The sequence below is a fragment of the Rhinichthys klamathensis genome, unplaced genomic scaffold (assembly GCF_029890125.1).
Source record: "Rhinichthys klamathensis goyatoka isolate OS25496 unplaced genomic scaffold, OSU_Roscu_1.1 h1tg000183l_1, whole genome shotgun sequence".
Classification (NCBI taxonomy): domain Eukaryota; kingdom Metazoa; phylum Chordata; class Actinopteri; order Cypriniformes; family Leuciscidae; genus Rhinichthys; species Rhinichthys klamathensis.
In genome coordinates, this window is record NW_026606711.1 from 1,556,580 (window position 1) to 1,573,664 (window position 17,085).

The window sequence follows — 17,085 nt, forward strand, 5'->3', positions numbered from 1 at the left end:
TAAGCAATTTTGAGCGTGGCATGGTTGTTGGTGCCAGAAAATGCCTTGTTGATGCTAGAGGTCAGAGGAGAATGGGCCGACTGATTCAAGCTGATAGAAGAGCAACTTTGACTTAAATAACCACTCGTTACAACCGAGGTATGCAGCAAAGCATTTGTGAAGCCACAACACGCACAACCTTGAGGCGGATGGGCTTCAACAGCAGAAGACCCCACCGGGTACCACTCATCTCCACTACAAATAGGAAAAAGAGGCTACAATTTGCAAGAGCTCACCAAAATTGGACAGTTGAAGACTGGAAAAATGTTGCCTGGTCTGATGAGTCTCGATTTCTGTTGAGACATTCAGATGGTAGAGTCAGAATTTGGCGTAAACAGAATGAGAACATGGATCCATCATGCCTTGTTACCACTGTGCAGGCTGGTGGTGGTGGTGTAATGGTGTGGGGGATGTTTTCTTGGCACACTTTAGGCCCCTTAGTGCCAATTGGGCATCGTTTAAATGCCACGGCCTACCTGAGCATTGTTTCTGACCATGTCCATCCCTTTATGGCCACCATGTACCCATCCTCTGATGGCTACTTCCAGCAGGATAATCACAAAGCTCGAACCATTTCAAATTGGTTTCTTGAACATGACAATGAGTTCACTGTACTAAAATGGCCCCCACAGTCACCAGATCTCAACCCAATAGAGCATCTTTGGGATGTGGTGGAACGGGAGCTTCGTGCCCTGGATGTGCATCCCACAAATCTCCATCAACTGCAAGATGCTATCCTATCAATATGGGCCAACATTTCTAAAGAATGCTTTCAGCACCTTGTTGAATCAATGCCACGTAGAATTAAGTCAATTCTGAAGGCGAAAGGGGGTCAAACACAGTATTAGTATGGTGTTCCTAATAATCCTTTAGGTGAGTGTAAATCCAGTGTGTATCCGGCATTAAAATAAATGAGCAAAAACCAAAAGTCTTACACACTGTAAATCCTGTTCAGTAAGCAGAAATATTCTAGTTTGAACATCGAGGAAATGTCTCTGAATCACGTACAATGCAGAAGGTCAGTTACTGTAAGTGGCTATATATTATTATATTCCTGTTAGAGGTTTTCTAGCCATCATATATGCTGAAATGTCTGGAGGAAGCGGAAGCATCAGGAGTGTGTTTGTTCGGTCAGGCGAACTCTTCAGCCTGTGTGTGAATAGAGTACGCTTTGTCCTATTTACTTCAGATAAGACTAATATTGACTTTACTTGTTATTATTGTCGTGTGTGGGGGACGGGAAATAGGTCAGGATGATTTTTTTATGTCTATAAATAGGACCTGAAGCACACAACTTTCTAGTCATGAAACCCAAATAGATGAATAAAACATTCAGTTAATAAATAATACAGCAGAAGTTTAAAAATATGAAGCTTGCAGCCTGAATCTCATAAAGATAATTTGCATTAAAAAAAACTATTAGGAGCTTTAGGACTTTTTTTTTTTTTTTTTTTTTTTGCATTGTGACATTATTCTCATGACACTTTAGTAGCATAAATTGCTGCTAAATTCTCATTTCAGTGCAAAATATTTTGAATATAATATTTTGAACTGAAATGTGAAAATAATATTTTTTTTTTTATTTAAATACTGCATTGTAGTATTTGTTATACTGCCTTTGATTTTGCTGATTTTAATAAAACATTTTTATTCAGGATAATTTTTATAACTGCATGACAAAAAAATCGTAATGTCCTAAAGACTGCACAAATGTAATTACTTATTTTATGGTGACTTTTGGAAATGATCTTTTTGTAAGGTTTACTGGCAGGGTTTACAGATATGAAGAAAATAAAGAGGTTTTTATGGTTGCTTATCAGTGATGATGGATGGTTTATAATGTTTTATACTGTTTCTAGTTACCTAGAGATGCTCATGAGCTGAATTACATTAGTTCAATCTCGTTGTAATGTCGTACAGGTCGAGGTTGGCGGCGCTTTATGGAGAGAAACATTCTCATGTGGCAGCCTGTGCGTTCATATGACCTTATGAACATGTGACATGAAACGCATTTGCTGTAACCCTTCAGATAGTGTGTCGCTGACAGTGGGCTGTGTGTCATTTCCAGCAAACACTATCGATCACGCCCAGAAATCGACTTGTAATGAAAACTAAATCAAATGTGAAACCTGCATGGAGCTCCTGAAGATTAATATTAGACCAGTACAGGCCCGTTCAAAGCTGAAATGATGCCGAACAGATGTTCAAATCGTGCTGGAGAACATGATCATCAGGTTTGGTTCGTGTCAAAAGAGAGACACACAAAATACTAAGACATTCTCAAATTTCAATGTAAAGCCTGACATATGAAATAATAGTCAGAAAAATCTGTTTTTTTATGCAAGTTTATTGGACCTTTAAATATAAAAAATATTTTTTGTTGATCATATTTGATGCATCAGGCTTTTATGACTCTTATAGTATGATATAGTGAAAATATGGAGATGAAAACACCTCAATTTTATTCAAAATCCCAAACTGAGCAAAAATATGCAATTTGGTGCAGATGCTGATATTTATATGATATTTATATTGTAAATATCATTTGTCACTCTATATCTCACAATAATAGGTCTTAGATGGTTTAAATGCTTAATTATGATCAAAGTTTCAAAATATAATGCAATACAATGATGATTGAGAGATTCTCAAAATCCTGATGGATCATATTTGATACTCACATTGTATCATGATTTTTCTATGGATAATCAAGTTAACATAAGTTGCTTCAGTCCAGTAAGTGTTCATCTTGAAATATTATTAACAAAATGAATTCATTTTTAAAAATCAGTAAAAAATTCACAGGGAAAAAGGGCTGACTTCTAATAGTCGAGGATTCGACGATTCGATTCGGAGAGGTCTGATTCGACTATGAAGCTCATAGTCGAATAGTAGGGAAGTGTTATGTAACCAATAGGGGTGTTATTATATAACCGTGAGACCGACGGTTATAGTTGAACACCGTCATTGGAACTCTATAACCGCCAAACCCATGCTATTAAAATATTTTTTACAAACATTTTTTTTATCATAGAGAATGTTTAAATACTAATATATCGTCTTACGAGGGAAACGGAGGCGGAGTTAGTGCTGCTTCAGAGGCTGCTACTGCTGGAGATGATTTGGGAGAGGTCTGTGCACCTTTACCGATCAGAGCGCGCGCTGACACGGAGAAGCCTTGTTTATATTCGACGCGTCCGCACGAGCGTGAAGGTGCGTGCGGCAAAATGACGAGTTGGGTGCGGAAGACCCCATTTCGCTTGGCTGTGTGCACGGCTTTTTTTTGTAACAGCGCGCGCGACGCCGCATCCGAGGATGAACGACTTCAAGCCGAATCTGCCCGAGCATCTAGGCTACGTCTCACCGCACCGGCACGCAGTTTGCGCGTCTAAATTGCAAAGTTCATTGCAAAGTTTTTTTGTTAAGGTTTTGTTTACTGTGTGTGATTTATTTAAAACAAAGCACGTTCATTGCAAGGTTTTTTTTTTTTTTTTTTTTTTTTTAGGCTTCATTTAATGGAAAGCACATTCACTTCTAGCTGTCTTGCTGTTCATTTTAAATAAACGTAGAGCGAGTTGTCCTATAACAGACGAACAGTTATTCAACCGAACGTCTGGCTGCTATCTAAAAAAAAAAAAAACCAGATATCAAGCGATTAATTGGCTTGACCAATGAACCAATTGAGTCATTAGACACCAGTCACACGTCAGCAGCATCTTACGTCAGCAGCGGCACTGAACGCGGATCCACAACAGAGCCCGAATACACACACACACACACCAGACACACGTCAGCAGCGTCTTACGTCAGCAGCGGCACTGAACGCGGATCCACAACAGAACCAGAATACACACACACACACACCAGACACACGTCAGCAGCGTCTTACGTCAGCAGCGGCACTGAACGCGGATCCACAACAGAGCCCGAATACACACACACACACACCAGACACACGTCAGCAGCGTCTTACGTCAGCAGCGGCACTGAACGCGGATCCACAACAGAACCAGAATACACACACACACACACCAGACACACGTCAGCAGCGTCTTACGTCAGCAGCGGCACTGAACGCGGATCCACAACAGAGCCCGAATACACACACACACACACCAGACACACGTCAGCAGCGTCTTACGTCAGCAGCGGCACTGAACGCGGATCCACAACAGAGCCCGAATACACACACACACACACCAGACACACGTCAGCAGCGTCTTACGTCAGCAGCGGCACTGAACGCGGATCCACAACAGAACTGGAATACACACACACACACACACACCAGACACACGTCAGCAGCGTCTTACGTCAGCAGCGGCACTGAACGCGGATCCACAACAGAACCAGAATACACACACACACACACACACACCAGACACACGTCAGCAGCGTCTTACGTCAGCAGCGGCACTGAACGCGGATCCACAACAGAACCGGAATACACACACACACACACACACCAGACACACGTCAGCAGCATCTTACGTCAGCAGCGGCACTGAACGCGGATCCACAACAGAGCCCGAATACACACACACACACACCAGACACACGTCAGCAGCGTCTTACGTCAGCAGCGGCACTGAACGCGGATCCACAACAGAACCAGAATACACACACACACACACCAGACACACGTCAGCAGCGTCTTACGTCAGCAGCGGCACTGAACGCGGATCCACAACAGAGCCCGAATACACACACACACACACCAGACACACGTCAGCAGCGTCTTACGTCAGCAGCGGCACTGAACGCGGATCCACAACAGAGCCCGAATACACACACACACACACCAGACACACGTCAGCAGCGTCTTACGTCAGCAGCGGCACTGAACGCGGATCCACAACAGAGCCCGAATACACACACACACACACCAGACACACGTCAGCAGCGTCTTACGTCAGCAGCGGCACTGAACGCGGATCCACAACAGAACCGGAATACACACACACACACACACACCAGACACACGTCAGCAGCGTCTTACGTCAGCAGCGGCACTGAACGCGGATCCACAACAGAACCAGAATACACACACACACACACACACACCAGACACACGTCAGCAGCGTCTTACGTCAGCAGCGGCACTGAACGCGGATCCACAACAGAACCGGAATACACACACACACACACACACCAGACACACGTCAGCAGCGTCTTACGTCAGCAGCGGCACTGAACGCGGATCCACAACAGAACCAGAATACACACACACACACACACACACCAGACACACGTCAGCAGCGTCTTACGTCAGCAGCGGCACTGAACGCGGATCCACAACAGAACCAGAACACACACACACACACACACCAGACACACGTCAGCAGCGTCTTACGTCAGCGGCGCCACTGAACGCGGATCCACAACAGAACCGGAAGACAATACAATGCTGAATAAAGGCATAGTTTTTGATATTTTTGGCCCAAAATGTATTTTCGATGCTTCAAAACATTCTAACTAACCCACTGATGTCACATGGACTACTTTGATGACGTCTTTATCTCCTTTCTGGACAAGGACAGTATACCGTACATACATTTACAATGGAGGGACAGAAAGCTCTCGGACTAAATCTAAAATATCTTAAACTGTGTTCTGAAGATGAACGGAGGTCTTACGGGAACAACATGAGGGCGAGTCATTAATGATATCATTTTCATTTTTGGGTGAACTAACCCTTTAAATCTTGATGTTGAATAAAGAAAAATGTTCATGGACATGTTTATTTGTCAAACGCATCATGTTTTTTACTGCCCATGGACCATTGAGTCGCCTCTGGCTCAATATCTGAATAAAAGGACTTTTATCAGGCTTGATGTGTTCAATTCTCTGCCGTTGCTGTGGAATGGATTGCGACATGCGGTTTTCGCTCGAGATGTCCTGCACAAAAGCTAAATCGCATGGTTTTGTGTTCAGTCGTCGCTCTCCGTGTTGCTAGTGTACGCTTGAAGTGAGACTTGTAGTGTATCTGGTTGCCGAGGGTGTGAGAAAGCATGCTGGGAAGAATATTGTTGCTCAGTGGTTGCTCTTTCCAAGCTTAATGGAGTTCACAAGTTATGTATTGATTACGTTTGTTTCAGATGTTTCTCCTGGGTTTCCTTAGAAGAAACAAAATAGAAATGAATCAATAGCTGACATATTGTCTATAAAGTGAATGTGGAAGAGCTCAGATCATTTGGTCTTTGGAATTTAAGGAGAAATATTTGAGTTCATAATGAGATCTCTGACTTTTGATTGCAGATCTCGTCTGAAGCTCTAGAGGAGACGCGTGTGGGATCATTGGGCTCTGTTTCTCATTAGGAACATCTGAGGAGCAGAAAACTTTACCAAAAGTTTCCATTAGACCTCCATTAATCCATGATGTTTACAGAACTTAGGCTAACATTGTGCTAAAGTTATCTAAAGTTATGAACAAACATTCTTCCAGTAACATCATTTGAATGTTTGTTTAAAGTTATCTGGTCTATAATAATGTTCTCAAATTTTTAGCACAAAAACGTTTATAGATTGGGTTTTTTTCTGAAACATTGTACACTCTTAAAAAATGTTGGGTTGTTTGGGGTCAAATATGGACAAACCCTACCATTAAGTAAAAAAAGTTATATTACATTTTTAAACCCAAAACTTGGGTTATTGGACTCAAAACATGGGTTGAAACAACCCAACATTTTGTATTGTATGGATGTATGTATTAAATGTTACAACTTGTTTCAGAGAACTGTATGTTAGTTGAAATGTAACATTCCCAAAGTGTTTACAGAATGATCAAATGTAATGTTTCCTTAACTATAATCAAGAATAGAATGTTTTTGAAACATTTAATATATATATATATATATATATTGAACGTTCATAGAACACTCAGAAATAACATTTTCACAAGTTAATAGGAACATTACTAAAAACAATCTTAGTACATTTTCATTAGCTGGGTAATTGCTATCTGAGAGAAGAAATTGAAATATTTTGAGATCTTTTACTTTATATTGTAGTATCTTGGTCCAGTCTGAGATATTTAGATCTCTTCTGAAACTCTAGAGGAGACACATGTGAGATCATTGGTGTCTTTTTCTCAAGAGAAACACCTAAAAAGCAGTGACTGGATCAAACATTTTTATTAGATCTCCATTTAATTGCGATACGAAAGAAACAATTGATATATTTTTGAGATCTGCGTCTTTATATTGCAGACTTTGGTGTCTCGTGTATTTAGAGATATTGAGATCCCTTCTGAAACTCTAGATGAGTCACGTCAGAGATCATTGGGGTCTTTTTTTCAGGAGAAGCAGAAAAGCTTCCATTAGCTTTGAGAAGATATTATTGAGATCTCATTGAATGCCTTTGCAGAATCTGGTGAAGTGGATCCAGAGATCGGCCGCCTGAACGCTCTGGGCTTCACTGGCTGTCTGTCTGTGGTCCAGTTTAACTCCATCTCTCCGTTGAAAGCGGCCCTGCTGTATCCAGACACGAGTCCTGTCATAGTCACCGGACCTCTGACCGAATCCAGCTGTGGCTCGTCTTTACCGACAAACCCCTACGCAGCTGAGACCACTCATTCTCTCACAGGTAAAGCCAGCAAAACTGTCGACCACTAGTTTGAAAACAGCGCCGTTTGCCCTAGTTATACAACATAACAGTCCGGAAGTAAAAATCCCATTCATTTTCTCCAGGGGAATTGATTTTTAACAACAACTTAAAGGCCTACTGTGAGCTACAAGGTTGCTAATCAATGGTAAATGCTTTAGTTGTTCAACAACAGAATTCCTGATGAAAAACTACATTACCCATAATTCTGCAGAGAATCCCATGAAACACTGCGAATATAAAATAATCGCCCACAGACTACTTAAATATTTGTGTGTATATATAGTATATTTTTGCAATACATGTAAAATCAATTGTTTCTATATACATAATGACCATCTTTAAATATATAGTTTTATATTCCTCCATAGATGTTTTTTCCCCTTGTTATTTCCCTTGTTAAAGCCATTAAATACACAGTTTTGTATGTTTGTCTATGTTGTGATTTGGTTTATGGCTTATAATGCTTTAATGAAGAATTTTTCAAAATCTCCAAGGAAAAAATAAGTGGGAAAAATACTCCGGCAACCACCGCCGCTGAAAAAGTGGACGGGTACTAATGAATCAATTGGTTCATTGGTCAAGCCAATTAATCGCTTGATATTTGGTCTTTTATAGATCAACATCGACCGATAATCCTTGTGTCAGTCCCAAGAGCCTTTGCCAATGGATTAATAAATAATGTTTTAGTGAATTGAGTAGATATCAACCCAACGTTTAAACTATCGATTAAACTCTACACAAGTACATGAATGCAGGAACTTCAGTGCAAACCCAATTTTGCTTGTCATTGAATGTACAGACTCCTAAATGATTGTGGGTTATAGAATTTAGTTTTGAATTAGATTTTAGATTATTCATTTGTATATTTTCGTCCATTTGAAATTTTTGGTCTAGTACTGATGTGTCATTGTAACAGCAAAAAAATACAGTGTTTTTAATGACAATTGTCTTTAAGAACCTGTACTAATAGTGGAAGGTCAATAAAAAAGAAAATCAATAAAACTCTAAATTTAAACTTTCAGTTTTTCTGCTATTGATACTAGCAGAGCAACAGTTTGAATCTTGGTTATAGTTAGTTAAACCGTTGACATGTTTATATTGAATAAAACACTTTGAGGTACAAGAGCGCACTCTCTCTCTCTCTCTGGCATCTATATCTTCCTCTGACTTTCTTTTCCAAACTTCTCCTTAGTTTGTTCAGTCTTTCTGCCCAGATTCCTCCTGAAAGTGGAATTTCAGCAAACTTTGGTCGCTGGCTCACTGAATCCATCCGCAGTGCTAATTCAATTAGAGCAATAATGATCGTAAAGGCTGATCACTGTATTAATCTGCGTGAGAAAGACCTTCATTTGCATAATCATTTCTGCTTTGGTGCTGCATGTATTCAATGAGCCGCGACCTGCGAGCGATAAGCTCTTCAATCCTGCTGATGATCTGTCTGTCTCTCTTCCTCTGCTGTAGATCATGTGGGTACAGTAGGTGCGGGCGAGCCCATAGTCAATGCTATCAACAGCGACTCGGCTTTGATCGGAGGTAAATGGATGTTATGCTTCAGAGAAATACTCCGTTCCTCATCTTTTCTCATTTCATTCATTATTATTTGCCTGCTTTTTGCTCATATCGACTTTGTCTTGCTCCTGGAACAAATCCCCCAAACCATCATTGGTTTCACTTTATTTGGATGGTCCCTTTAACACATTCAGTTGACTATAAGTTAGGCCGTGTGTCCACCAAAGTGTTTTTTCTGTTGCGACGTTTCGTTGCTATGATACAGAATATCCGCAGCACAGTTTACTTGTAACTGATTTCGCAGATAATGTGTTTCATACTAAAAACATTTTTCATCCATTTTGTTCGGTTTGCTCTGCTGGTTGATGTCGTTGTACAGAAAGAATGTTGTGACAGTTGGTCGGTGTGGTATAAGTCCCGCCCCTCCTCCACTGTGATTGGACGGTTGGGTAAAAAGTGACAGTGATGAGCGCTGCGTTTTATCCAAAGTTGAAAATTTTTCAACTCTCGGCGACCTGTAAAAACACCGAGCTCTCATCGCTTCAGCGTGAAAAAAACGCTCAGCGCCTCGTTACGCTCATGGGGTCTCATTCATGAAACATTCGTAAATATGCGAGTGATTTGCGCGTAAAGAGACCTTCCCGAAAACTCTTCTCCTGATTCACAAATACTTCGTAAACGTCAGATGTGAAAGTGAAATGTGTGTGTGTGTTAATGAATTCCAATCAGTCGTAAATGGGATGCGCGTGCACGTTCATTCTCAATTACCATAAATCCCGCCCATTAAATCCGACTGACAACTATATATGGGCATCATATGACATGAATGCGAATGAAAAAAAAGAATTTCTCAGATGCAGAAATTGAAGTTTTATTATCAGAAGTTCATTCAAAACGCCACATTTTATTTTCAAGCGTAGCCTACATAGTGGCGTATCGGGTCCTAAAAAAAAGAAGCTTGGCAGCATTACAGATGCAGTTAATGGAGTTTCATCTGTTAATCGAACATTCCCAGAAGTGAGAAGAAAATGGTTCGACATTAAGCTTGAGAGCAAAAAACGAATTAGTTCACTTCACAAAAATAGTATTCAAACTGGAGAAGGACCACCATCGCAGATGCTATTACTGGCTCTCATAATAAGAAAAACCGTATGTTATTACTATATATAATATTTTTTCAAAATGCTGTGCAAATATGTACCCGATTAAGGTGAATTAAAATGCAGCCTTATTAATGAGCAAAACGTTCGGGTGTTAAGTGCACTATTTACGCGTGGCTGGGAGCAGGTGTAGATTTCTTGTGTACTAACATTTGGAGAATACGAACATTTTAATGAATCCGAAAATTTACGCCAGAACCACTTTACACACGATTTACACAAAAATTCGTTCTGCTCGGGTTTCATGAATGAGACCCATGGTGTTTAAAAAACGCAACGCTCCCATTGAAACCAATTGAAAACATACGCCGGGCGCGTGGAAAAACGCTTTGGTGGACACACGGCCTAACGTTGCACCTACATCTCACTATAGTGTTAGTAGAGTATTAGTAGACTGGTAAGGTTAGGGATAGAATAAGTTGACATGTAGTTGCAAAGTTACTTTTAGTCAGTAGACTGTCTGTTGGAGGAGCATCACAATAAAGAGTTGGCAGATATTAAGCAGACAGTCTACTAATACTCTAATGAGAGTTAGTTGACATGTAGTTGCAAAGTTACTAAGGATAGGGCCCATCAAAATAAAGTGTTACCCCATCATTTACTCGTTCCAATCCACTTTGACTTTATGAACTTTGTGGAAGACGAAGGGAAATGTTTACCTGCTCTTTTCTATTCGGTTGAGCTCCAAAAAGGACAAAAAATGCAGCATAAGAGTTCAGCAGTGGGCAAAAGTAACGTCCGGCCTATAGGGAAATTGTATAGAAAGGAGCAACATCAACATTGTGCTAAACTGCTCCTTTTGTGCTCAACGGGAAGAAAGAAAGTCATACAGTTCAGTTTCGGAGTAAATGATGGCAGAATTTCCATTTTGTGAGCGAAAACTTGCTCTGAATGACAAAGACGTTGGATTGTTTGTCATGCAAAGAGAACTGGGAAGCTCAGGCTCCATGTGCATTTAAAAGACTCTATAAAACTAATCAGAAAAGCTCTCCGTGGCCCTCAGTAATTTAACAGCTGCATTCACATCGACTTCTCCAAAGTTATCGGTAAATAGAATGAAATTAACAAAGGCCCCCAAAACTAATTAAACATTTAAAGAAATTATTTGCTGATTAAGGGGCTTCTGCTACAATCCAGAATACACTTTGTCCTTTTCACAGCCACCGTAATGTGGCATTAAATTGAGTTGAGATTTATTTTGGTGCCTCAATTAGACATTTCTTTTACCCTTTATAATTAAATGTGCCATGCTTAACCGGCCACAAAGGAGAGAAACATTTTCGAGGCGTTTCGCTCTGACAGCGAGTAGAATTAAGGGCGAAGAAGCATTCACAACACGTCTGATGGTTAGCGCCAGTCCAAGGCTTCTTTTGCCAACTTTCACTCCCTTATTGATGGTCTGTATTTAACAGGTCCAGAAACAGCGCTGGATTAGCGTGTAAAATACGATCGATTGTTCATGACAGAAGCGTGAGTCTGGATCCAGTCCTCTGACTGTCCGCCAGCTGCAGTTTAAACAGTCCGTGGCACTCAAATACACCCGCCACTAAATGACCAATTTACGTGATTACTTTTCAATGCTTTATGGCGTTTATTCAATTTAACCTCATTAAGTACAAGATTAGAATTTTTTGTATATTTTTTTATTTGCAGTAGTTATCCATTGATCCATATCCAAGTTGATTTATCAGAAAACAAAGATATGGAATTCCTTCAGTTTTCATTGCAAATTATATATTTTTGTATATTCATTACATTTATATTAATGTATAATATTTTTACCTTCACATGTGTATGTTAATATGAATTAATATTATGAATATTAATTTTAAATAATATTAACACATTTATATTAATTCATTCATATTTCGATATTATTTATATACATTTCCATAGTTGCAGTATTTACATCCGATTGAATTTTTAATGTTTTTTGTATCTTTTTTATTTGCAGTAGTTATCCAAAGTTGAATCATCACCATAAAACAAAGATATGGAATTCCTTCAGTTTTCATTACACATATATTTGTATATTCATTACATTTTATATTAATTTATTATAAATATTTCCTCTATATGTATAATAATATCAATCAATATTAATATTAAATATTTATAATTTAAACATATTTATATTAATACATTCATATTTTTATGTTATTTATATAAAGTTCCCTAAATCTTTTTTTTTTTTTTTTTTTTTTTGCTGTTATTACATCCAATTTTGATTTATCACCATAAACCATATATATGGAATTCTTTCAGTTTTCATAATGAATTAATAATTTATATTGATTTAATGAATGCATATTAGTTCAATGTATACATTCATTTAACTAATTTATATTATTTAATTGTATAGTAATATACAATATATTCATATTGTATATTATTTGTATTTGTATTTATTATTTATATGTATTAATTTAAATGTAAATAAATGTATTGCATATTTTATTAGTATTCATATAATATAATAAAATCATATACATTTATCTTGATTAATTTGTATTTTTATTTACAATATTTTATTTATATTACTTTCCTTAAAAAGACTTTAAAAACTTTTTTTTTTTTCAAAAGTTAGTCTCAGTGCTATGGAAGCTTGTTTCCGCCACTGAATAATAAAAAAATAATAATAATTGCGACTTTTTATCTCACAATTGCGAGATATGAAGTCAGAATTGTAAGAAATAAAGTCGCAATTGCGAGATATAAAGTCGCAATTCAGAGAAATAAAGTCGCAATTGCGAGATATAAAGTCGCAATTCTGAGAAATAGTCGCAATTCTGAGAAATAAAGTCGCAATTCTGAGAAATAAAGTCGCAATTCTGAAAAATAAAGTCGCAATTGCGAGATATAAAGTCGCAATTCTGAGAAATAGTCGCAATTCTGAGAAATAAAGTCGCAATTCTGAGAAATAAAGTCGCAATTCTGAGAAATAGTCGCAATTGCGATAGAAAAGACAGAATTGAGACTTTTTATCTCACAATTCTGACTTTTTTTCTCACAATTGCGAGTTTACATCTCGCAATTCTGACTTTATAACACATAATTGCGAGTTTATATCTCGAAGTTCTGACATCTTTTCTCTGAATTGTGAGATATAAACTCGCAATTGCGAGTTATCAGGCCAATTCTAAGGGAAAAAAAGACTGACTTTTTCCCCTCAGAATAGTTTATATCTCACAATTCTGACTTTACAACACGCAATTGCGACTTTATATCAATCAATTTTGACTTTATATCTCGCAATTCTGACTTTATATCTCGCTTTACAACACGCAATTGCGACTTTATATCAATCAATTTTGACTTTATATCTCGCAATTCTGACTTTATATCTCGCAATTCTGACTTTATAACACGCAATTGCGACTTTATATCACGCAATTTTGACTTTATATCTCGCAATTTTGAGAAAAAAAAGTCAGAATTGTGAGATAAAAAGTCGCAATAACCTTTTTTTATTTTTCAAACAAGCTTCCATACAGTGTGACCATCACACATTTCGCATGTGTCATCATCCAGAGATGTAGAAATGTAGTGTAGTCATGGAGTCTAGATCTCTTCACTATTGTGTGTGTCACTGTGCTGTTTTTCAGGTGTCATTGCCGTCGTGATATTTGTGAGTCTCGCCGCGCTGGCTGTGATGGCACGACTCCTGTACCGGCGGAAAGAAACGTTTCAGACCCAAGAGCCCAAAGCGGGAAAAACAGACGACAGTCCCGAAACACCCTTTAACACGGATCCAAACTCACAGGGCATTATCAGTGACAACCAAAAAGAATATTTCATATGACGCTCTTTCACCTCGTATCGGACTAATCCAGTTAAACCAATGGACTGAAATGCCTTGTCGAGTCTTGAGACATTAACATTCACGGTGCATTATGGGAAACCGTCCGAGAGACTGTCATCCGACGGGGCAGCTGAAAAGGAGCGATGTGTCCCTCGGTTTATGCCCTTTTTGTACATAAAACATTTATTGTCCAGAGATTTGGCACAATAGTACGGTTTCTAAGGTGTGTATGATGACATTCATTGGTTGTAAATATTCTTTTGAAATGAAACTTTGTAACGTCACTTTCTCCTTCTGCCTTTGAACGATTCAGTGCTCAGTATTACGTTTAACCGAGTTAAAGAAGCGGTCATTGTATAACTAAATCCAAATAAATGTGAGTTGGCGAGTGTGATGTTGTTGTGAATACATGCGTTCGTGCAAAAGACTTGAGATTTTGTGGAAATGCACAAGGCTGTACACTCCGTATTTATCACTCTTGCCGTTTTCCCGTGCTTTCTCTCAATGATTTGCCATTTGGAACAAAAAAATACATCCTATGACAGTTGTTTATTGTGGACAAGCTGTGTCTCTGGTTCTTGAGTCTTTTTTGTCTCTTAATTCATTCACGTATTTCTATCGATTTTTATGAAAGAAACTTGAAATGCCACAAGAAAAAAAAATTTAAAGGGGTCCTATTATGCTTTTTTACACCTTTCTTTAGTGTGTAAAGTTGCTGTTTGAGCATGAAAAAGGGAGTTATTCAGTGTCAGTGTTTCTGAACTCCCTGAAACGCCTCCATTGTAGTCTTGAGTTTCTTCCGGGAACGAACACGTCACAATATTCCTCATTTAAATAATTCATACGCAGAATAAAGGGGCGGGGCCTGGTTGAGTGAGTTAGTAGTGTGTTGAAACTGGCGGTTATGGTAAGGGGCGGGACATTTCCCAAACACACTGGGAGCGCTTGACCAATCACAACACACTGATCCAGCCGACCAATCAGAGCACTGTGTGCTTTTCAGAAGGAGGAGCTTCAGCTTCATGCCATATTGTGATTACAAGATGACAACACGTGACGTCACTCGGAGCAGTTCATGTCCTCAGACTGGGAATAATGCATTTATTTAGCGACACTATCAATGCCCACATGAATCTGCATCGGTCAGGTGGTACAAGTCGAAGCTCCGAAAATTACGAGTTTACAAGATCTACGAGGATGTGAATGCTTTTTATAAGTTGGAATGTCCTAATTATGGTAATTACGACATAGTGTGAACATACTCTCTTTCATAGAGACAGGAACTAAACAGAGCGTTACTGACAGACTGGGAAGAGACGAGCTGCAACAATGGAGAATATGGGAAAAAATGATGTGTTGTTTGGACATTTAAGCATCAAAAACTATTCTAGTAGAGCCCAAAAACTAATTCAAGACTTTGAAAAAGGGCAAAATAGGTCCCCTTTAAGACAAGACGGTAAAGTAAACAGTGCATTTTGATTTCATGTTGACTACGCATCTCCAAAAGACCAAACCGAAGTCTGCTGGCATATTTAAAAGATGTTTGTTTTTTGTGCTTTCTGTGATGTTTTTGGTCAAAAGCATGTGACGTTAAATCATGTTGTCAAATACTTCAGCAGCACACGAGCCACAGGATCATATGTGAACAAAGTGTCTCTGACAGCCTCATGTGAAGCACAACACACTGAAACGGTCCCGCATGCTTCCTGACTTCCACTCGGCGCAGCTGGATTTTTTATTTTTTGAAATGCTAATGCCTTTGATGTGATTTGAAAGAAATGACGTACAGTAGCAAGCTGTGAAACTGAGCAATGCTGACAGAGAAAACACTGAGTATGACTAAGTTACTGGTGAGATATAACTGAAAAATCTTAAATCTCAGTCAACTATGTGGTCAAGGCCTGTGAATCTCACACAATTCGGTAACACTTTACAATAAGGTCTCATTTGATAACAAGTTAATGCATTCACTAACATTAACTAACAATGAACAATGCGTTTTAAAAGCATTTATTAATCTTTGTAGATAGACAGACAGACAGACACACAGATAGATAGATAGATAGATAGATAGATAGATAGATAGATAGATAGATAGATAGATAGATAGATAGATAGATAGATAGATAGATAGATAGATAGATAGATAGATAGATAGATAGATAGATAGACAGACTGATAGATAGACAGACAGACAGACAGACAGACAGACAGATAGATAGATAGATAGATAGATAGATAGATAGATAGATAGATAGATAGATAGATAGATAGATAGATAGATAGATAGAAGATGGATGGATGGATGGATGGATGGATGGATGGATGGATGGATGGATGGATGGATAGATAGATAGATAGATAGATAGATAGATAGATAGATAGATAGATAGATAGATAGATAGACAGACTGATTGATAGATTAGATAGATAGATAGATAGATAGATAGACAGACAGACAGACAGACAGACAGACAGACAGACAGACAGACAGACAGACAGACAGATAGATAGATAGATAGATAGATAGATAGATAGATAGATAGATAGACAGACAGACAGACAGACAGACAGACAGACAGACAGAGGACAGACAGATAGATAGACAGACAGATAGATAGATAGATGGGCAGATGATAGATAGATAGATAGATAGATAGATAGATAGATAGATAGATAGATAGATAGGACAGACAGACGGGCAGATAGATAGATAGATAGATAGATAGATAGATAGATAGATAGATAGATAGATAGATAGACAGACAGACAGACAGACAGACAGACAGACAGACAGACAGACAGACAGACAGACAGATAGATAGATAGATAGATAGATAGATAGATAGATAGATAGATAGATAGATAGATAGATAGATAGATAGAAGATAGATGGATAGATAGATAGATAGATAGATAGACAGACAGACAGACAGACAGACAGACAGACAGACAGACAGACAGACAGAT

At 38.5% G+C, this 17,085-nt stretch overlaps 1 protein-coding gene across 2 annotated transcripts in view; it reads left to right on the forward strand.

Annotated features, from left to right (window-relative positions):
* cntnap3 (contactin associated protein family member 3) overlaps positions 1–14,662 on the forward strand; it is a 193,344-nt gene extending 178,682 nt beyond the window's left edge. Inside the window, exons 22-24 of one of the 2 annotated variants that reach the window (XM_056261574.1) lie at positions 7,405–7,623; positions 9,106–9,177; positions 13,919–14,662. In XM_056261574.1, coding sequence (XP_056117549.1) covers positions 7,405–7,623; positions 9,106–9,177; positions 13,919–14,115 — 488 coding nt within the window. In that variant the 3' untranslated portion in view covers positions 14,116–14,662. The remainder of the gene's footprint in view (positions 1–7,404; positions 7,624–9,105; positions 9,178–13,918) is intronic. The other variant, XM_056261576.1, reaches the window with a different exon arrangement.
* The last annotated feature ends 2,423 nt before the right edge of the window (positions 14,663–17,085 follow it).